Genomic DNA, 21,653 nt, shown 5'->3' with positions numbered 1-21,653 from the left:
CTTAATATACGAAAAACAAGAATTGATTGATAAACGAGTGACAATTAATAAGACAGACATCGTTTTTTATAATTCTTTATTTTGACATAATATTCAAATAATAGTTTTGCTTTTGCGCAAATGTTTATAAAACTTTTACGAATATAATGAAACAATGCAAAAACTTACTTATGAGAAAAGTAATATACAGAAAAAGTTAAAATGTTTACAAAAAAGTGTGTTGGAGAGGGGCCTAGATCGAGCTTTAATTGGAAAATATAGTAATATTTGTAATGTAAAAAAGAAATCGAGTGTAAGATTCAAAGGTGCAATTTTATCAATAGGTATAGCTTTTATATCAGCAGCTTTAGTGGGGTTGGCGGTTGAATATTTATTAAGTGCAAGATGTCTATTACCTATTAATCACTTGGTGTGGGAAGCGACGCGGCCTCTCGCCGATTGTAACTATTGTGCGAATGTTACGAAACCCATTATATTGCAGAATATTACTCGACGAATTTTTAGGGTAGGGAATAACGTTGAAAATATTGCAATTAAAAATCTATTTATAGAACTTACAACCACAATATATGTTATTCTTATTTTTCAGAACTATGCTTATTCGTCCAAACCTATTATTGTAAAAAATGCAATAAAACATTGGAGAGCTTCTAAAGAGCTAAATTTTAAAATGTTCAAAAGGCTGTATGAAGAAATTTCTGGTAGCTATGAAAGTTTGGATGAAGGTTGTCAGTTTCTTAATTTTAGAACAAATTTATTTACTCTGAAAGAAGTCTTTGAGATGCCAGCTGCCAGAGTTAGAAATGAGCCAGGGCAAGAGCCCTGGTATGTAGGATGGTTTGTATAATATGTCAGAACATATTAACTGCCAATAAATGGTTATATACCACACTTAATTAAATAATTATTTTGTAGGGGCAATTGTCATCCAGATATATTAAATGAAGTAAGAAAGTTCTACAGTGTCCCAGAATTTCTTCCAGAGGATGCAGAGTATCCAGCAACTGAAAATATATTTTTTGGATATGAAACAGGAGCTGTTATGCATGTAAATATATTAAAAACAATCAACATTTCGAATTCTTATATGATATTTACTGTTTATTTTTTATAAACTATGCTTATCATTTCAGTTAGACTATATCCCGAGACTAATGTGGCAAGGCCAAGTGAAAGGCAATAAGACTTGGTTTGTAGTTCCAGTTCCAGAATGTGAACATATTTGCAATAAATTTCAATACTATGTTGAGCCAGGGGATGTAGGTATGTAAACAAAATACCTTTTTAGCTAAATGTAACATGAATTTATTGATGATATAATTTGAAAGTTATCATAATTGATTTAATTAAAAATTAATATAATCAATTTTTTTGCAGTGCTACTGGATACTCGTCTTTGGTACCATGCCACAAGAATCCCTAGAGGCCAATTTTCACTGACCATTCAATCCGAGTATGGTTGAAATTACAATTACAAATGCTTTAGTACAAAACAGTATTATTTACATATCAAGATGCCAAAGTTAAAAATTCTTTTTACACTTTTTGTATGTGCCATTTTATTCTTGTGTGACTATTTGTCATTAGCTTTAAGCATACTAATTTATTTTATAATGTCATATTTATTTATTGATTAAACTTTTACACAAAATATTTTTGTTTGAAATAAAACAAGTATTAGTTTAAAACATTTTATCTAATTCTATAATCAAATGACTGTGAAGGATTGGCAGGAAAATATGCATGAATAGAGTTAAATATACAGAATAATTGTAGTAAAAGATCATAAAGATGTTTAAGAAGTTGTTGCAGTGTTCGGACCAATCCTTCACTGTGAATGAATTTTATAAAGTTCAAATAGAGATCAGGTTTCCAAACACGAGGGACAATAAGCTCATGAGTCATGAATGCTCTGTTGTTTTAGCATGTCATTCCATTATAGCAATATTGTACAGCTCTAAAACCCAAATGCATAAAATGCAATTATACAATAGCAAAAAAATATAATTCTCTCGCTTGACCAGACAGATGCCAAATTATCAATGGACAATTTTTAATTGACATAGCATAATTATATCACAAAACGAACAGTACCAAATTTTCAGTACAGGAACAATATAATATATAAACTGATAATAACTTTTATTGTAAAATGTTTTTTTAAAAAGAAATACAATTTAGAATTAAAATATGATATAAATAATTAAGATGGTGTTTGTATAAGAGAGAGATCCCTAGCACTATTATTTAGCTTATCATTATTGTAAAATTGTATAAGTCAATCATTAATATGAACTTCTATATATAAAATGTGGAATATACATAAGTGTGCTAGGGTACAACATTCACATCCATAATTTTAAATATATTGCAACTACCCAAGTAGCTCACATGTGGTAGATACAGTAGACAGATTTAATGGCTTTTTTAATTAAAAGAACTGCCAGACTCCAAACACTGCATCTTTTATGGCTTCAATATATTGTGCAGGTACCCAGTACACCCAATACCTGGATGCTTCTGTGGGACCAAGTTGTAAACCCTGAAACAAATAAATACAAGAAAATATCATTTCTGGCTTTTGATTATGACTAGACCAAAATTATTAAGTTGAATCTTACCATAATGTGATATTCTTCATGTTCTTTAATAGGCTCAGATGTGATACCTAAAATTAATAAATAACAATATTACTTTTGATATAACTGTATTCTGTATATTGATTAATAAAATCTTACTTTTAATGGACGTCATGGCAAGTTTTTCAGTGCGCTCTTTGGTACCAAGCCACAGCTGATCTTGTTCAGGTTTAAATGTTAGCCTCACTTTACCTCCATGTTTGTTTAACATTCCACTTAATGGCACTGGTGGAAGTGGTTCCTACACATCACATAATGTAAAGTTAAAGTGTTACTTGTTTCCATAGTTTATAATGGTACATATCCACTATGCTTGCAAGCCCATAGTGTGTCTTAGTAACAACAAAGCTCAGTGTGTTCATATGTATTGTATCTATTAGAGCTGAGTAAATTTAGTGCTCAATCATAGTGGATCTCATGTGTCGTGGATGCACATCTTTAACCACATTTTTATTACATAATATTTATTTGCATTTATTATGATTTTAATTTTATTAAATTGCTAAAATCCCTAAATAAGTTTATGATCATTTAAAAATTATTACTACTAGATGAAATAATCATTAAACAAATTTTTTTTCTTAAAAATGAAAGAAATACAAAATGTTTTTTTCTATTGCTAAGTAACAATTTTAAGTATAGAAAAACAGCTTAGAATCAAGAATTTAGATTCCATTGTGCAGCATATATTTTAAACAAAAAATTTGAACATACCTTTACACCTTTGATTCCAGGCATCACATCTGGTGGAATGCCTTTATCGAGAACTTTCCTGTGAATTTTTTGCATGCATAGTGGCTCCTTATTTGACTGACTATTATTTTTTTCATCTTGAATTTCCTAAAGTGTAAGTATAGATAATTTTTTGAAAATGTACTTATTAAAATTGAAAATTTAAATTTAGCTTTTCCTAAACTTCAAATTATTTTAGTCATCATAATTGCATTATTATTACTTCACAAAAGTTATTCATTTACTAAATAATTTAATAATTTATGTAATTGAATTCCAATTACCTTTGGTGCACTCTTTACAGCCAATATGTCATCCATTTTAGATCCAACTAGCATGACTTTGCCACCTTTAACTATTCCTGAGCTTCTCAAGGTCAGATTATCCCGAGCCATACCTTTGATAATTAGTTTCTGTGCTGATTGCGGCACCCCGCATATCCTCTCTAAATGAGCTTTAAGTTCTAACACAGTAGCATCATATGCAAATGTTATGTCATGTTTATTTTTGTTAAAAACTACGGTAAATTCGACTTGTTCTGGTATCTCACATAGCGCAGAGTCTTCTGTTGATTCTGAACTGCAAGCAGCGATCTCTGTGGGAGCTTCGATGTGCGCTTTTCCATTATCAACACATGGTTTGCTTTCTACGTCAGGTTTTGAATTGCCATTGGATACTGATGAATTTGGATCTAGATTTTCTGTCGTGTCCCCTTTTTCGGATGCTGAAAAAATAACGTGAGTATGCAAAATTCTAGAACAAAAGATCCCTCCAGGCCGCAACTATATTGTCAAAATTATAACAATAATCACTAGCGCAAGATGTATTAATGCTCACCAATGAAATCCATGATTGACTGCTGCTTAAATGTTAAAAAATATCTAGCTAACAAAAAAATAGTTTTCTTGTTGTAGTTGTTTTGAAAAAATAATTAAAAATACAGCCGACTGGTTGACATGAAGCAACAAATTTTTCATCAATCTTCAGTTCGTCACTCTGTGTTGCGTTCAGAATTTACAAAATATAGTTATTTCTTTATTATGTAAATATATTATTGAATTATATGAATGTTTATTTGTTTTTTATATTATTGTTATTTTAATTTGATCCTCTTTAGAAACAGTTATTCAATATTTAAAGTATAGAATTCATAATTATAATCTCTGGGTTTATCTATGTTACATCTCAGGTTGCTATGGCGGCTAGTTTGTCAACAAAATAATTATTTCTAAAATATATTTGGCTTTAATGGTTTTATAACCAAATAAGTTATTCGAAAAACTCCAGAAATAAAGTATAAAGATCTTCAAAAAAATTATAATGAACTTTAACCTTGATGATCCTCTTGCGGGGATTTTAAGCGATGGTAGTGATGATAGTTTCTTTGATGACGATATATTGGGTAAGAAAAAACCACAAAAGAAAAATGAATCTATCATATCGGAAAAGAAAAATACTTTTTTTGAGTTAGGAGACCAAAAATTACAAACTAATCTGCCTAAAAGTCAGGATCTACTTGGGGATAAAAGTTTACAGAAAGATGCTGCTGTTGAAGAAAAGTCGAAACCTGATAATTTAAAAGCAACGTCTCCAGCGCCTTTTAAGAGAACAGTTTCAAAAGAATCAATATTCCAACAAATGGATGCTAGCAAATCGCCTGCTAAGCCAAAACTTGTCACAAGTGCTGATAGTGTTCTTAATGATTTAGGAATTCACTCAAAGAAAGATACCAATAAATCGTTAGAAAAGGGTAAAAGTTCACAATCATTACTGGACGATATTTTGGGCAGTTCATCGAATAAAACAGGTGGTTCCAACCAAACCACAAGGCCTACGATAGGTGGAAAAAAACAGCAATTTGATTTAGATACATTTTTGGATTCTGAATCTAGGCAAACTGGCTCATCCACTGCTAAGGTTGAAATACAAAAGCCAAAGATAAATAAAAAAACTGAAAACGTAAAAGAAGTAGAAAAGTTGAAGAAAATGAAGTCAACCGATGACTGGCTTGGAATTTTTCAAGAAAAAGATAGCCTAATGGAAGAAGAAGAAGAAGAAGATAATGTGCCTGCTTGGTTAGGAGGTGGCGGGCAAAAGAAAAAGAAAAATATTAAGGAGTCCAAAATTGAAACTCAACAAATTGATGAAGAGCAGAAAGAAGATCCTAAGACAACAGAGCAAACCCCCAAAAATACTGCTAATGTAGAAAATCACATTCAAAATGTGACAGCAAATGTCTCGAACTTAGACTTCAGTCAAGAAGATATAACAATGCAAGGAACAGCACTTTATTTACAGCAACAAGAATCGCAGTTAATGGTAGCGTTGCAGTTAAAAGCCCAGGATGAAAAGTTAGCCGCCATGCTGAGTAAGGCAGAAATTTACCGTTATTCCCTTAACTTTGCCTTTCTTTTTATAAAAGGTTTCAATTTTGATTCAAAAGAACTAAAAACGATAAACTTAAATTAATCTGTAATGGTTTGTATTCAATCGACATATTAATCATAATTTTTCGAAACAAATATACGTAGTGCGTCAGAAAGAAAGTCAACGAGTGCAACGCGAGTCAGTTCTCGCTCAACACGAGCAACTCGATGCGATGTTGCGGAGACAAGCTGATCACCGGAAGCAAATGCAAGCAATTATAGCTGTTCATCAAGAACGAATCACTCAGAGGATTAAGGTAAAACTATCTTAAGGTATAGTTAATAAAATAAGGAATTGTTTTTTCATACAATGATCGTCTCTGAAACATTCCAAAAGAATATTGTACTTTTTCAAAAAAATTAATAAATCGACAATCGGATATTTTTTATCGAATAAAGTCTTTAAAACTATTTAAGATTATGTAACGTACATATATCAAAATTATAGGCCCAAGAATACATCCATAATTTTGGACTTATTTCAATAAAATTAAAATTTAATTCAATCATGGAATAAAAAAATAATACAATTAAAATTCCCAATAAAAATACCTTAAAGTGTATAGGCGTTTTGTGAATTTAACGCAGGATTTATTAGGTGATGCTAAAACTGATAATGAGGAAACACAAGAAGATACGAACGAATATGAAGGAGCAGAACGTAAAGAAAGTCCATTTGCAAAAGAAAGAAAACAATTACTGCAACTCGTGCAGTCGTTACAAGATAATCACGATAAAGAGATCGATTTAATGGAAACATCATACAGGTATCCTACCTAAAAATATATGATACATTATAATAGTAAAAGTAAACTCAAATATTCACACTTTCTTTTCTTACGATTAGACGTCAACTTGCCTTCTTAGAAGTTTCTTTTCATCAATCAGAGGAAAGAATGAAAGAAGAAAGCGAAAAGGTCGTTAGATTTTACTCAGAGAAAATTACTTGGTTAGACGAACATCACCAGCTGTATAAGAAGATGTGCGAAGAGAATTTGAATTCGCTGACGGAGCGACATAAGGCTGAGAATGATATGCTACGACAACAGCATTTGGAAAATATTAAAACATTACAAGAACATCACGCTACGTTAATGGAGAATATGAAGTAATTTTTATTTAACATATTTAAGGTCCTTATAATCTATTTAATTAGATTCTTATAAACACGCTTGAATCGTAATTTTACCTTATAAAATTTAATTATACAGCTACTACCGGTTCGGAGAGAGCGTGAAATTCTAAAGTGACTGTTTTTCTCTAATTTACATATGTATATATACGATTCAATTAGTATTTATCTCGCATTAAAATCAACGAATACTAACTAAATTTTTTTAAAATATTTTTATGTTCTTTGTGTATCCCACGTTGGGCGACATTTTAGGATTGTAATAATTAAACAGTTTTTTTTCTTTATAGGAATGCGGTAAAACAAGAGCAAGTTCTAATAAGAGATTCTGCAAGTTTTTCGTTAGATCTGCAAGATTTGTTGACACAAGTTAAAGATGGAAATATGAAGTGTACTCAGTTATATGAAAAATTTGAGACATTGTCACAAAACAGTCAAAAGGATTCTGATAGGAGCTTACAGATTCGAGAGACGCAGATTTCTGGTACAAAAAAATGTTATATTTGTGTTATATATATATAGTTTTATGAATAAATTTTATTGGATTTCATTGGAATCTTGTTCTAGATATGATTCAACAATTAAATATTGAGCGGGAAAATTTTGAAAAGGAGAAATCGGGGAGTAAGGAAATGGTAAACATGTTGGAAGCGAGGCTCAAACAAATGACATCGGTAATATTATATTCGTTGCGTATGTAAGTTTGATTGAAATAAAAGGCTACATCAGAAGGGACATAACATTATTAGTTCCCAAGGTTGCTGGCGCATTGGCGATAAAAGTGAAGGTTAATATTTCTTTCAGTGGCAATGTCTATAGCCAGTAGTGCTTACTTACCATCAGATATTCCATTTACTAACCTACCTACGCATTTTAAATAAATTTATTCCAAATAGTATGGTTTTTCAATGACTAGATGATCGAAGAAGAATCAACATCGTTACGTCAAAAGAAAATGGAATTTGAATTCGAGAAGGCAACATTTAGCAAACAGACGGAATTCGCAAAGAACATATTAAAGAAACAGGATGAGGAAATTAAGGTGAATATATCGAATTAATTAATTAGAAAATCGTAATTTGTGGTTTATTTTAGGTGACTTTTTAAAGTAAGTAGGTAAACGTTTTTGATGAATAGTTTCAATTCTCTATCGTGTCACGTATGGTGCCAATTTTTGAAAGGATTCTTTGGTAGCGATAAGAGAAATCATTTGAAGTCAACTTTGTAATCAAAGTTTTATCTCTTTGAAATATTATATCTATAAATATACAAATAAATATTTGACGACCTCCGTGGTCGAGTAGTGTGTATACCGGTTTTCATGGGTACGCCACTCCGAGGTCTCGGGTTCGATTCCCGGCCGAGTCGATGCAGAAAAAGTTCATTAGTTTTCTACGTTGTCTTGGGTCTGGGTGTTTGTGGTACCGTCGTTACTTCTGATTTTCCATAACACAAGTGCTTTAGCTACTTACATTGGGGTCGGAGTAATGTATGTGATGTTGTCCAATATTTATTATTTATTATTATAAATATATAGAAATATTGAAATAGACGCTAACAGATCAACTAAGAATATCAACCAAACGTATCGGAATTTACATAAGATTTATATAGGATTGACACCTAACTCAAAATAAGGCAATTAAGTTATTGATGAAAAAAATAGCGATACTACACTTGAAATCTCTACACACAACACTTTTAGAAATAATTAAATAAAATCAATCAACAATATTTTTATGTAAGGTAAATTACAATGAATTAATAAAATATATGCACATTTCTGATTGAACCAATATCGCCAAGTGGCTGCTACTATTAACATCCAAATGACTTACACGCTAATACTATAAAGCCTTTTTCGATGAATAATAACTGCGACAATGGTACGGTCAATAATTATTCTTCGATCCAGATGATGAAAGATGAAATACAAAAGGAATATCGAGAGAAAATATCCCAAATAGAGGAGGAAAAGGCAAAGTCGTTAAGGGAGAGCGCTTCGGTTGCCAAAGAGAAAGCTTCGATACAGAGCTTGAAACTGGAACTTGAGGTAATTGTAATGTTAATCAATATTATTTTATGGCTAATTATTTTTTTATAAATAAATATACAAAGACAGAAGATTTCCGCCCCATTTGTTTCTCTGTTTGTCTATCTTTTAACGAGCTCTAGCACTATCTATAGATTCTTTTTTTTTAAATCTTATGTTCCAATTTTTGTCTTGATTGAACTTTTGATCTGCCTAGTAGGCCCTAGCCGATACGGTGCCCTACACTGTCTAATTAATAATCCGCCCCTGATTAGTTTAGATAAATAGAGGAAAATGAGCAAAATAATATATTTGCTTTGTACCCTGGGCAACAATATACAGAATTTATAATAATATTAATTATGTATTAAAAGAAAATGAAAGCCGAACTACAGGCACAGTTAGAAGAGACGTCAGAGGAGAGGTCGAAGTTGAACTCACAGAAACAAGAATTGCAAATCGAGGAACAAAGAGTTTTTTCAAAGTAAGTCATCTTATCCCATTCATAAGTTACTACTTATTAGTATTTGGATAAGTTTCTTAATAAATAAATTCTATTAAATTTTCTTTTTCAGAAGTAGAGATTTAGATCTGCTCGCTAAAACGGCGATGGAAAAACAATCCCAAGCCGACAAAAAGTACTCGGAGGCAGAGTTTCTTCAAAGAAAATACGAAGACAGAATACGAAGGATACAAGAACACGTCGTATCATTAAATACGAGGGAAAAGCAAATAGCCAAAGAAAAAGTCGCACTATCGAGAGAAAGACTCAGTTTGCACAACGAAAGAAAGGAGATCGAAGGCAGGCAGCAGTGCTCGCTGTGCAGGACCTCGCAGTACACGGACAATGCGTACGTACCCTCGTACCTGCCGGTTTCGAGGGGTTACGGGAATATAAGCTCTCCTGCGAATGTCATAGAGGCGGAAATGGCCCAGTTAATGGGCCGAGTCAGGAAGGACGTGATCGATGCTCGTGAAGATGTGCGTCAGGAATCTGGGGCTTTTAAGGTGAGTTAGTCGTATGTAAAGCACTCAATATTATCAAGTTCATCCGAAAGATTATCAATTTCTGTGTAAGTTTACATAACATAATCAGCCTGTAAATTTCCCACTGCTGGGCTAAGGCCTCCTCTCCCGTTGTGGAGAAGGTATGGAGCTTATTCCACCACGCTGCTTCAATGCGGGTTGGTGGAATACACATGTGGCAGAATTTCGTTGAAATTAGACACATGCAGGTTTCCTCACGATGTTATCCTTCACCGCCGAGCACGAGATGAATTATAAACAAATTAAGCACATGTAAATTCAGTGGTGCCTGCCTGGGTTTGAACCCGAAATCATCGGTTAAGATGCACGCGTTCTAACCACTGGGGCATCTCGGCTCTGTCTGTCTGTGTAAGTTTACAGTTTTATAATATTTTTAGGACTATATGGATCCCAAGCTGATGATGTTACGCTTAGACGTTCAACAAGTCATTGGCAATTTGGATTTGAGCAAGAAAGATGAAACCGAACGAAAAGAACACGAAGAAATGTAAGTCTTTACATACATGGTACCTATTTACTTTTTTTTTTTACATTATAAGTGAAGAATGTGTTTTGTAATGTAAGAGGTTTTACAGGTAAATAAAAGACTGAACTATATATTAGAATTGTTTCATTTTATTTACTTTGACGATTATAACAATATTATTTTCTTATTTTTTCTTCATATTAATCGTGTTATCAAAATGTACACAAAAGTTCTAGGCTATTCTTAAATATAATATCTCATTGTAAAAATAGGTACAATTTTAACTATTTATATAATATATATTAAGAAATACATACATTTAAATGGCTTCATACATTCATACAATCGTTAATTATAATATTGATTAGGTTTCTTGCACCGAAACCTCCTACCAACATTGAAATAAAACGATTTACATATAACGGATTTCAAAAAATTACATTTACGACTTTCGTCGAGTGTTAAAGAAAAAAAATATTTAAAATGGTTTTTAATACAATAATAATGGAGATGAGTTTTAAGTAATACCTACATCCAGTCTTTGCAAATTGATTTTAGGTAGTACATTAACAATATGGACGGCCTGGCCTCATAAAATCTAACTACCCTCAAACTAGACTAAAAATAAAAATAAAAAACTATTTTATCAATATCGCTGGACTAAACGCAAATTCTCGTAATGAGGAACAATGTTTATCTATAATGTAATCTAACTTTACACTATTTACATACGATTATTTTTATTAATAATTGTTAACAATCTTATATTATACGTATAATATCATTTTATATTAGGCCATACAAATTATATTGCTAAAATATTTTTATTCAATTAAAAACATAGATAGGATATAATTTATTGTATTATTCAATTCAAAATTATATTTATATATAAATATAATTAATCTGGTGATAAAATATACTAATTAAAATCTTTTTTTATTTTTTAATAATTTTATCACAGCTCTAATGTCTGATTGCAAATTACCAAAAAAATAATTTAATAATAAAATATAGTTACATTATTTTATTGCATTTTTTTATTATAAATTATTATTTATGAACTGGACTGAAAAGATTTATGAAATGGCAACACAACGGTTCAGTAGACAATTTTTATTGACGACATAAATATTCGAATGGATAAGTAGGTTAAGTTTCTTAAGTAGTAAAGCTAAGTCTAGAGCTCAGTATAGGAAGTTTTAATAACAAAAGCTTGTTATTTTTTCAAAGAAAGAGCTCTAAGAGAAACTATGAAATGTTATCAGGTGTTATGATTTAACATCAGGTTTCTGATATTTTACTTCCAATAACTGAGGGTAGTTTTCTACAATTGACAGTAGAATTCCATCTATGTAGTTTCTTAGTTGAACATTAACGTCTTGCTGTTCCTTTAAAGCTTTTTGCAGCTGAAAAACAAATATGAAAAATATTATTAAAAGTTTATATATAACATATAATTAGGTATACAAAGTAAAAAGTGTGCAAGAAAATGGATGTGTGGTTTGGATCATGCAGGTATTGTATGAGTAGTTTCTTACAAATTAATTATATTCTACTAATTAAAACTTCATAAAGTTTGAAAAAGGTACAATTAATTTATTCCTACTCTACTAGGTATAAGTGCATTATTTTAAAGGTATAAAACATCACAATCATAAACAATTGTAAGAATAAACAGGTTATTTAATTAATTAATTAATTTATTTTACATTTATTTAATCTACTAAACTACAAATGTCTTTGTTTGTGATATCACCAAGACAATCATTGTAATACGAGACTGAGTTTTTGTTTAGCTGATCATCAACCGGATGTCTTAATAACAAACGTTTGTCGCAATTCACAAGTTTTTTTGGCCGTCGAGTCAGCAATTAAACATATTATATGAATTCCACTGTGACTTATTGTGTTATAATAATATCAAACTTTGCATTATTGATGTTGTTATTAAATTCAAAGAAAAGTCTTAGTTTAAATAATTTGCCCTTACAGGCGATGCATGCTCTACATAATATTACTGGGCAAGGGCCTCTCCTGATGAGAAAAATATGTTTATTTTCATGCAATATGATTTAAACTACATAAGATTTAGCTTTTTGTGAATGAACCTGAGACAAAATCAAAATCCTTATTAAATATAAAAGCATTAATCTATTATTATTATCAAATGTCAAAAATGTATAATATATTGTATGATTTATATAAATTATAATCTAATTCTAATTAAATGCTTTTATACCCAGTAGGTATCGAAATATTGGATGTGTGATCATGTTTTAAAATAATAGACATGCAGTCAGGCGAGGTACAGGACATGCACACGTTAGTGTAAATGGCGTACCTTTTCCAACTCTATGCTGTGATCTGTGTGTGTGCTACCAACGAGCTGCAAAAACGCATATATATCAATATATACCTGCATCGCAAATAATAAAGTAACGAGGCCAGAAGCGAAGCGATATGAAATAAAATTATATTTTTTTTATGTGGCAATATTTGGACTATTTAACTTTAGGTATTTAATAACATTAGTAATGTTCCCAAAAAAAAAGTAAAATTAAATATTATGAAAAAATAAAATAAAAATGTGTATTAATATGATGACTTATTAGTTTGTAGGTCATAGTTACGTTCCCGCTATTTAGATTTGAATGGAATTTATATCGTGTTATTTGTCTTTCCAATAATCAATGAATACAAGCGATATATCATTCTTATCCTAATAGAATGTTACGATATGTGCGCTTACCTCATGATCGCTCATTTGCGACAGTTCATGTGCGAGGGAGTTAGTGGCGACCAGCGGCCCGCTCACTCCGTCGAGCAAACTGCGGCCTTCCTCTACGCCGCGAGTGAGGATTTGCGCTTGTAGTTCCTCTTGCGCTTCCGTCAGTGCTGGAATTAATACAATATATTGTTATTGAGAAAAAGGGATTATTTGGGTGATATCTATCTGACAGCACAACTCTTTTAAGATACATTTTTTTTTCTCTGCGCTGTTTGGAAGCAAAATTGTCATTAAAAGAAATATAACTTGTAGTATGAACCAGGGCCGGATCTACCATATGGCTTGTTGGGCTTCAGCTCAGGGCCTCGTGGATTCAAGGGGGCCCCAGCTAAGTCAAATCAAAGTCAAAAATAGACGATAATACGAAAGAATCCATAACTTTATTAAATTAAACAGATCGTATCGTTTGCAGCCCTGCGAGTCCTGCAATTAATCAAACCCATTCAATCAATTTAACTCAAGTCTACGTTCAGATATGTCTTAGGTGGGCCCCTAAGTAGTGTTAGCCCAGGGTCCCCTAAACTTACGGTCCGGCCCTGGTATGGACCGCTTGCTTCTCAACATTTTTACTCTTATGTTTCAGTGAACCGAATGAGATGGAATAGTTGAAAACAAATGGAACCGACTACAAGCAAAACAGATAACGGTCAGCTAGTATTGAGAAATACTGACATTTGTTCTGCGTGCGCAGCAGCAGCAGCTCCTGGCGCAGCTCGTGCAGGCGCGGGTCGGGCGGGGGCGGCGGCGCGGCGCGCAGGGCCCGCAGCTCGAGCTGCGCGGCGGCCAGCTGCGCGCGCGCCGCGTCCGCCGCCTCGCGCTCGCGCCGCTCCGCGTCCCGCGCCGCGCTCAGCTGCGCCGCCAGCTCGCCCGCCGCCTCCTGTGCCTCGCGAGCGCTCCGAGTCCCCGTGTCGGCGTTTGCCCGCAACGTTTCCGCCACGCCCCGTAATCTACCGACCTTAAATGATGGGTTTCATTTAAATGAGTTCCACCACTTGATATATAAATATTTATATTCCTTTATATACTAATATGCGGCTGACTACATTATCGGTAAATAAGACAGATATCGAAAATGTTCTATTAATCTTATCTAATCGAATCGAATAAAATGTGAATGTATCAGTTTCTTTTTTATTTGATGTTCGATTATTGTTAAATCATTTTATTAATTATTACTATAGTGTTATCTTTTAAATATATAATTTATATCACTGGTTTGCTTTCACCTCACTTGCGAAATCGGAATGAGTTTATATTCATAAGGTTTGATTTATTCATAACAAATTCGTACCTCTTGCTTAAGATGCGACGCCTCGGATTCTGCAGCGGCGAGACGGTCGTTCAGCGCTGCGAGTTGCGCGTCCCGGTCGCGTTCGACGCGTGAGATCGCGTCTCGGCATCGCTTCTGTTCCTCTGCTATACGCTCCTCACATCTACACTCGATCTAAAATGCACACGTGTAACATTCTGTTAGGTATATATGAAACACACATAGTTTCAACCGTAAGATGCGTTTAATTACTATTTTCCTGCCTTCATAAATACGGTTATCAGCGCGACCGTTATTTTTGAGTGTATATTTGTTTATATCACCCTCGATTGTGAACCGATATTAATGAGTATATATTCAATGAGTAGATTATAAGTTCAAGGGTGGTTTGAATAAAGATTAATTAAATCGGAAAACTGGTGAAAATTACACCAAAAATATCTGATTAGTTCTTTTTCCTTTTTAACTTTAGTACAAAATAAATCTTAGGTTTCCGTTTTTAGTGTTTTTGTTTAATATAATATTTAGATCTTTAATTGGAAGTACATAATATGACTATCTATATCTAGCTATGCTACAATCACGACTTACTGCTGTTTGCTCAGTGGAAGTTCGGCCTGTATAAGTTAATCATGCGAAACGAGCTAAATTACATCAGTTTATTGTTAATTCTATGATGTTTTACAGCAATCAAAGCCTTTTAATTGATGCTATTATTAAATATTGGTAAACTATTCAGTTTTTTTCTTTGTAGGCTCATTATCATAGGCGTAGAAAATGTTATTTTTCACTGTTAATGTTTCATTGATCATGAAACTCTAGTTATTTATTCGTAAGTAATTATTATATGTAAGCATGTTTATCACATTTTAAAAATATTATAACGACTGTGTTTCTTGCCTACTCTTCTCTAAGAAATTGATATTCACATTATACCAGGTGAAAATTTTAATGTTGTGATTTCGGAATGTTTTCTTAAGAACCAATAAATATTTTTTAAAAAATCTTCTTTTCTCTCTCATATGGCTCACTGGTTCAGGCATGATTGTGTGAAACCATATTAACTTATCACATTCAAAATATTGGTAAGATTTAACCATCTTACCAGAGGTTTAAATAAGATTTAAGAATTGTGACGGTATTGCAGCATATTTACGTATTGTGTTTTAATATTGATCAATAGATAGATAGATATAAAAATTATTCAATAGAAGATTAGTGTTAATAATTCCTTATCGAATTTACAAGTTGTGCATACTTTTTATTTATTTAATTAATATAAATGATTCCAATTACAATTACGTATTTTTATCGAGGAATGCACGAATGTTTCGGAAAGTCTATCTTTCTTATCGTCATGGAGCGGACATGTCGAAAATTAGAGCCTATTATTAATAATAAGATGAACACTTAACACCTCGCCTTAATTACCTCGCGTATCTGTTCGTCCAACATGTGTACACGGGCTTGCAACACTGCGTTGTCGGCCTTTGCGCGAGCGTACCTCTCATCGGCCGTGCTCTGCGTGTCGGCGAGTGTGGTCACTTGTTGTTGTAAGAGCTGGACCTGAGGAAGAAGGATTTAATAATTATTATCAGTGTTGTATGTGAATATTTGTAAATAGTTGCCCGTAGAGCTGCTATGATGTACAGGAATCTTTTTTTAAGCAAATCCATTTCATGCAATTGTTTCATTGTATTTCACCAACACTACGCATTTCGACACATTGTAAAAAAATTTTATTCTGAACAAGTGTTATTGTTTTTTTTATTAAAATAAACAAAAAATAATAGTGGAGGCCCACTCTCCGGGCCGTTTTGCCCTTCCCGAAATCCGGTTCTAGAGAATAGTCTCTAGATAATGGGTCTAGAGTGTAGACCTTATAAATGCCAAGTTAAAATATTATTCAACATTCCTATGCTAATGGTATTTTATCATTTATATATACAGTACCTAATTCACTTTAAAATTAACATTTTAGGTACCTATTTAAGAGGGCCGAAGTAAGGCGATTCCTTAGGGGCCACCTCTCCGGTTAATTATAAGGCAAATGTTAAGAAGAATTCATATATATATATATATATTTAGGAATTGAACGTCCAGTAGTTATCTATATATAGTCAAGGGCTACGGAGAGCTTTACCAGGCTGACCAGGCTGTCCAACTTAGGTATAAGTTGCACAAAATGCATTTTGTAATACAATTGTTATATAATTATATTTATTACTTATACAGAAATATTTAATAAGTATATAACACTTACAGGACGTTCGTGCACGTAATTTCACATTAAATTGTTTATTGCAAATGAAACGAGTTTTATGAACTATTCGCATCTGACTAAAACTAATTCGTTCCTGTCCTTGAATACTTCTTCGAAATCGAGTGCGACTGGAAATAATCGATCTCGTAGGCCATTTTTTTTTACAATTTAATTTAAGAGATAGCACTTGTATTATTGACAAGGTGATAAATATGTGTCTACATAAAACATTCACTAATATTTTTTACAGGTTAAATAAAATTATCATTAGATTTTTTCATTATAATTAATGTTAAGGAACTTAATTTTTAATTTTACTTAAATCAAACTTTACATTTGTTTTTTTTTCCTTTTTTAAATTGTTTAGGAGCACCTGATAATGTGGGAGTTAAGTTTGTTTGTGTAACACGATAATTTCATTAGCACTATTACTACTGCCATTGTTTGAAAGAACTTTCTTGTAAACGTTATTACTTCATTTGCATTAACAAATTCATACTCCCTACATTTCTTACTCAATCCAAATTAATTACATTATTAGTCTGTGTGTTACGTCATTCTACTATACCTATAAGTATTTTCAATAGATTTCGGAGGAAATAAACACAATACGTATTTAATACCGAAATTGTATGTGTAATATTTTGTTTTTTTATTACAATAGTGTAATCATATTTATTTAATAAATCATTTCCTTACGACACAACTTATGAGAGAGTATCATCATATATTGAATTATACGCATTCTAGACTTGATCCACTACTGACTGTTCTTATTAGTTATGATTTGGTTAATGATTGAAATTTACGATATAATTGAAAACGATCATTGATAAGTAGAGGATCTCGATTATTTATTTTAAGTAAATTGTAAATATTTATTTTTAACACATTATGTTTGGCTACTTTATACATATAACATCTTTTGACTAGTCCTCACTCAATATATATGTATATTGATGAAACAAAGAAAATATAGCTATTTGAATAAATAAGAAACAGCTAGAGAGATTACTAAAAACCTAACCTAACCTAACCTAAACCTACGAGATGCACGCAATAATAAGCAGTATGTATATTCATGGATACACAAGAAAAATAAAAGTATTAAATTGCAAATGCAGAACTGCTACGTGAACTAATTTCTTTCTCTAACAAGATGTTTCGTTAAGATTTCATATAGTTTGTTAGATAATAGCTCCGAAATTCTTGTAGTGTATGCCAAGTCACTTATATGCATATAATATCTATACGCGCAGATAAATCCGTAATTCCGTACACAATTGCAAAATCTGATTTAATTCGTAAAACCGTTTCAAGCACAGTGTCAGTCGATATTTTTATAGGCACTTAAAAACACGTAAGCTTATTTTAAACTATAAATGAAGCGTAATGTGTCATAGATATACATATATGTACGTACGTCGTGTTACACATAGCCGTGACTAATGTTGACGTCAAAGGAACCTAACGACAAACAGGAAGGATCGTTTAGAGTTTAGACTCTTGGGAACGGAGAGCAATGAACGCTTGTTGTATATAATGAATGAGACAGATGTTGGGAACTAACAGATGAATACTGAGCCTGTTTACGTCTAAACGTTTTATGGATTCGTTTTATTACGAATCTATAAATAATAAAGGTACTTCTAGTACAGACATTGAAACAGTGTCAATGCTTGTTTATTTGTAAGTGTACATATATACAGTGTAAACTGTTTATAACGAAACTCAAGGGACTGAGCATTTTTTGTCGTTAAAAAACAACCAAATTAACAAGAATTTTTAATATGTCTTAGATAAAATATGCTTATAAATTATTGTATACACATATAGTCTGATAGCTTTGTCTCTTTGTCGTTTTTTGCCAAAATTCTACCAACTTAGCGGCTTGTTGAATTGTTGGTGGTGATTCGGCTTCGTCCACTTGATCATCTTTTTCATCTTGATTATCGGGTGTTTCCTTACTTTTTGACACTAAATCAACAATTTGTTCATCTGTAAGTGTACCGGTTGTGGCTACATCCTCATCTATATTTTCGTACGATTGTAGATCTTCGTTAAAATTGTTTGGTATGTTAAACTGATTTATCCATTCACTCAGTGGTAGAGTGTCTTCACATTTCTTCGTAATAGAGGATGGCTGTATCGCTATAGAGTGTATCAATATGTGGGTTTGCGTTAAAACCATCAACCAAGTTGTGCTCACTTCTACTTTAAAGGGAGTTTATCGCTATAAAGGTTAACGTTATAAAGAGTTTACACTGTATTATCTATACCTATTAATAAATTATTTATATTTATATTATAAATGTGTTAATCTTTTATGATCCAACCGAATGAATTAATGATCCCATTTGGTATGAAGCAAATTAGGACACCGAAGGAATAAACTAACCACTACAACGGGAGCGAAGCAGCGGTCGACAACTAGTATTATATCTATGTGACATTCAATAGATTTCTATCGAATATAACAGAGTACCAATATACTAGGCTTGGGTGATGTAATTATTAGAATAAATAAATAGATTAGATAGATAGACTATATCGTAAAGCGCCAGCTATGCCAGTAGGTCCTTTTTCATTTTGTTAAAATATTTAATGATAAAAACAAAGTCATAAATGCACTCAAGTGCGACTTACTGTCATAGACTATACTCTGATTGAGAAAAAAGTTATTCTAATGTCGCCAGCTGTATAAATAATTAAAATTGATCACACGCCAAGCGTGAATCATTTCTTTTAACTGATTTCGTTGTATATTATAACAGTTCAGTACGCAATACGATATAATTTTAAATCTGTGAAAGTGAGTTGCGTTTAAAAAAAAGGGGGAACCCGCTGGTGCCGGCTCAGAATGCCATAGCCGATCGATAAAATATACCTCTTCTAGATATCTACTTTCACCGTTATCGATATTAACTTTGAGTCCACTCGAACAAAATTAATTAAAAATTAAAAATGAAACATGTCTATCGAAATGGTTAATTATTGACTGTATAGTATAGCGATCATCATAGTATTTAATATTTGATGTGGAGAAATTAAAGTCCTTTTCCAAGAAGAGTTTTAGTTAAGGACGTAAATCTTTTTTTTTTTTTATGCTACAGGTAGGCGGAAGGGCAATGGGTAACCTGATGGCGAGTAGTCACCTCCACTCACAGTTATTGGCTCTGGAAGAAATATTTACCATTCCTTATATATTGATTTTATGTTCCTTGTGCCTGCAGTTACCCTGGCTTACTCACCCTCATGTATATTTTTTTATATATTACGTCTTTGAGATTAATAGACTCCGGCGCCGTTTGATCCACAAGTATGAGAATTTGCATATTGATGTATTTTTATAAAACCTCGCCTTATTGCCTCCACTGGTGAGAGACTCTCACACTCCCAGAGGATCGGAATTGCGATTCAGTGCGAATTTAACTAACGTGACTTTATATTTTTAAATGTTGAAAAAGAGTAACTACTGAGTTTCTTGCCGGTAGCTTCACTTAATATATTTTGTTAAATGACGATTCAAAAGTGTTTGTAAAAGCCTACTTGAATAAAGTATATTTTGATTTGATTGTCATGACAATATACGAGGACAATGTCTTCCGAGTTTTGCTTGCATGTTATAAGGCAAGCGAAGGAAAAGAAGATGACATGTGTGATGTGAGACGGGTGGAGATAGACGTTAATGGAGGAGAGATGACTACAAATAAATGGAATAGATTCATAGCAATTATGATTAGATTAAATAACATTCCGCTCCACCGGGCTTTAGTTACAGTAAAAAGCGGATGTTTTTTCTTTCTTATTTGAATTAATTAAAAAAAAATAGATTGCCCGCATTATTCATTCATAAGTCAGCGTCACTTGGGGAAATCGAAAAGCAAGTATTTCGCGTTTACAATAATATTATTATGGAAATAGATTCAGTACCAATTACTCTAGATATTATAGAATAATAGAATTGCGTGTTCGCCTCGAAACTAGATGAGCATTGAACCGATCTCTGATGAGCGTCGCAAGCGCAAGTCATTAGAATACCATTAAAGTTAAAATAGAATTACTTTTCTCTGTAACTCCCTTTTGATAAGTAAATTATTTTTTTTCATGTACTATACATTTTTTTCCATATAGTTTAGTATTTATTAGTTAAATTGTGATGGTTTATTTGGCTTCAAGATTAAAATAAAAGTGTAAATGTACAATTTAATATAAAATACATGTTCGTTTTAGCAAATAAACACACACGACTGTTTTTTCTTTATTATTGGTTTCCTTCAGTCACTTTCGTATGGAAGTAAAATTAATTTTAAATTACGACACATCGAAGTCATTACAAAACTACTTTATAATGTTATATTGAAAAATAAAGCCATGTCCAAAGACGGACAAGTTTTGTTAATCTTTTGCATAAGAATAAAAAAATATCTGGAGCTTGTATCAAACAAATATTCATAAAAAATGTGATGATATTCATTCAAAGATTTTCAAGTCAAAATTTTATGCATACTAACTAAAATAAACATACTATAATAAAGATGTAATTGTGTGAAACAATGAATAATATTATAATACAGTGAATATTTGAAATTAAAACAATAACGGCGAAACGTTAAAATAATAATCTTGTTAAAAATAAGCGATAACCTTTGCAATTGACCTAAACATGTGGACAGAATTATCTCAGCGCTTAATGAGTGCTTGAGATCATTGTATGCTCGTATTTAAGGTAATTTTAAACAAACACAAAGAAGTGTTTTGTTTGTTATAATGACGTATGAAAAAATGTCTGATTTTGTTTATAAAAATATATATATTATAATATAATTTAATAATAGAGATAATTATTTAAAAA

At 32.1% G+C, this 21,653-nt stretch overlaps 4 protein-coding genes across 8 annotated transcripts in view; 2 read left to right on the top strand and 2 right to left on the bottom strand.

Moving 5' to 3' along the window:
- Positions 1–16: 16 nt before the first annotated feature.
- LOC113403035 (uncharacterized) lies at positions 17–1,651 on the top strand. Its single transcript, XM_026643448.2, has 5 exons — positions 17–505; positions 590–837; positions 916–1,048; positions 1,134–1,263; positions 1,378–1,651. Exons 1-5 carry the CDS (start codon positions 155–157, stop codon positions 1,461–1,463), a joined length of 948 nt encoding a protein of 315 aa, XP_026499233.2. The 5' UTR covers positions 17–154; the 3' UTR covers positions 1,464–1,651.
- Positions 1,652–1,677: 26 nt separating this feature from the next.
- On the bottom strand, positions 1,678–4,412 carry LOC113403036 (ubiquitin domain-containing protein UBFD1-like). The gene is made up of 6 exons (XM_026643449.2): positions 4,209–4,412; positions 3,656–4,095; positions 3,354–3,479; positions 2,739–2,880; positions 2,622–2,668; positions 1,678–2,542 (listed from the first exon to the last, which is right to left on the bottom strand). Exons 1-6 carry the CDS (start codon positions 4,219–4,221, stop codon positions 2,432–2,434), a joined length of 879 nt encoding a protein of 292 aa, XP_026499234.1. The 5' UTR covers positions 4,222–4,412; the 3' UTR covers positions 1,678–2,431.
- A 273-nt stretch (positions 4,413–4,685) lies between these two features.
- LOC113403032 (fas-binding factor 1 homolog) lies at positions 4,686–10,602 on the top strand. The gene is made up of 11 exons (XM_026643440.2): positions 4,686–5,739; positions 5,903–6,054; positions 6,386–6,564; positions 6,645–6,905; positions 7,220–7,413; positions 7,497–7,603; positions 7,846–7,971; positions 8,845–8,982; positions 9,336–9,445; positions 9,537–9,969; positions 10,386–10,602. Exons 1-11 carry the CDS (start codon positions 4,692–4,694, stop codon positions 10,497–10,499), a joined length of 2,862 nt encoding a protein of 953 aa, XP_026499225.2. The 5' UTR covers positions 4,686–4,691; the 3' UTR covers positions 10,500–10,602.
- Positions 10,602–21,653, bottom strand: part of LOC113403034 (rab11 family-interacting protein 4B) — a 95,428-nt gene continuing 84,376 nt past the window's right edge. For 4 of the 5 annotated variants that reach the window (XM_026643445.2, XM_026643446.2, XM_026643447.2 and 1 more), the window contains 6 exons: positions 15,967–16,101; positions 14,557–14,709; positions 13,938–14,220; positions 13,227–13,372; positions 12,819–12,863; positions 10,602–11,883 (listed from right to left, as the gene is read on the bottom strand). In XM_026643445.2, the coding sequence (XP_026499230.2) occupies positions 11,746–11,883; positions 12,819–12,863; positions 13,227–13,372; positions 13,938–14,220; positions 14,557–14,709; positions 15,967–16,101 (900 nt within the window). In that variant the 3' untranslated portion in view covers positions 10,602–11,745. The remainder of the gene's footprint in view (positions 11,884–12,818; positions 12,864–13,226; positions 13,373–13,937; positions 14,221–14,556; positions 14,710–15,966; positions 16,102–21,653) is intronic. The other variant, XM_026643443.2, reaches the window with a different exon arrangement.

The sequence above is a fragment of the Vanessa tameamea genome, chromosome 16 (genome assembly GCF_037043105.1).
Source record: "Vanessa tameamea isolate UH-Manoa-2023 chromosome 16, ilVanTame1 primary haplotype, whole genome shotgun sequence".
Classification (NCBI taxonomy): Eukaryota; Metazoa; Arthropoda; class Insecta; order Lepidoptera; family Nymphalidae; genus Vanessa; species Vanessa tameamea.
Note: the sequence above shows the minus strand (reverse complement) of the source record. Positions and strands in the feature narration are given on the sequence as shown.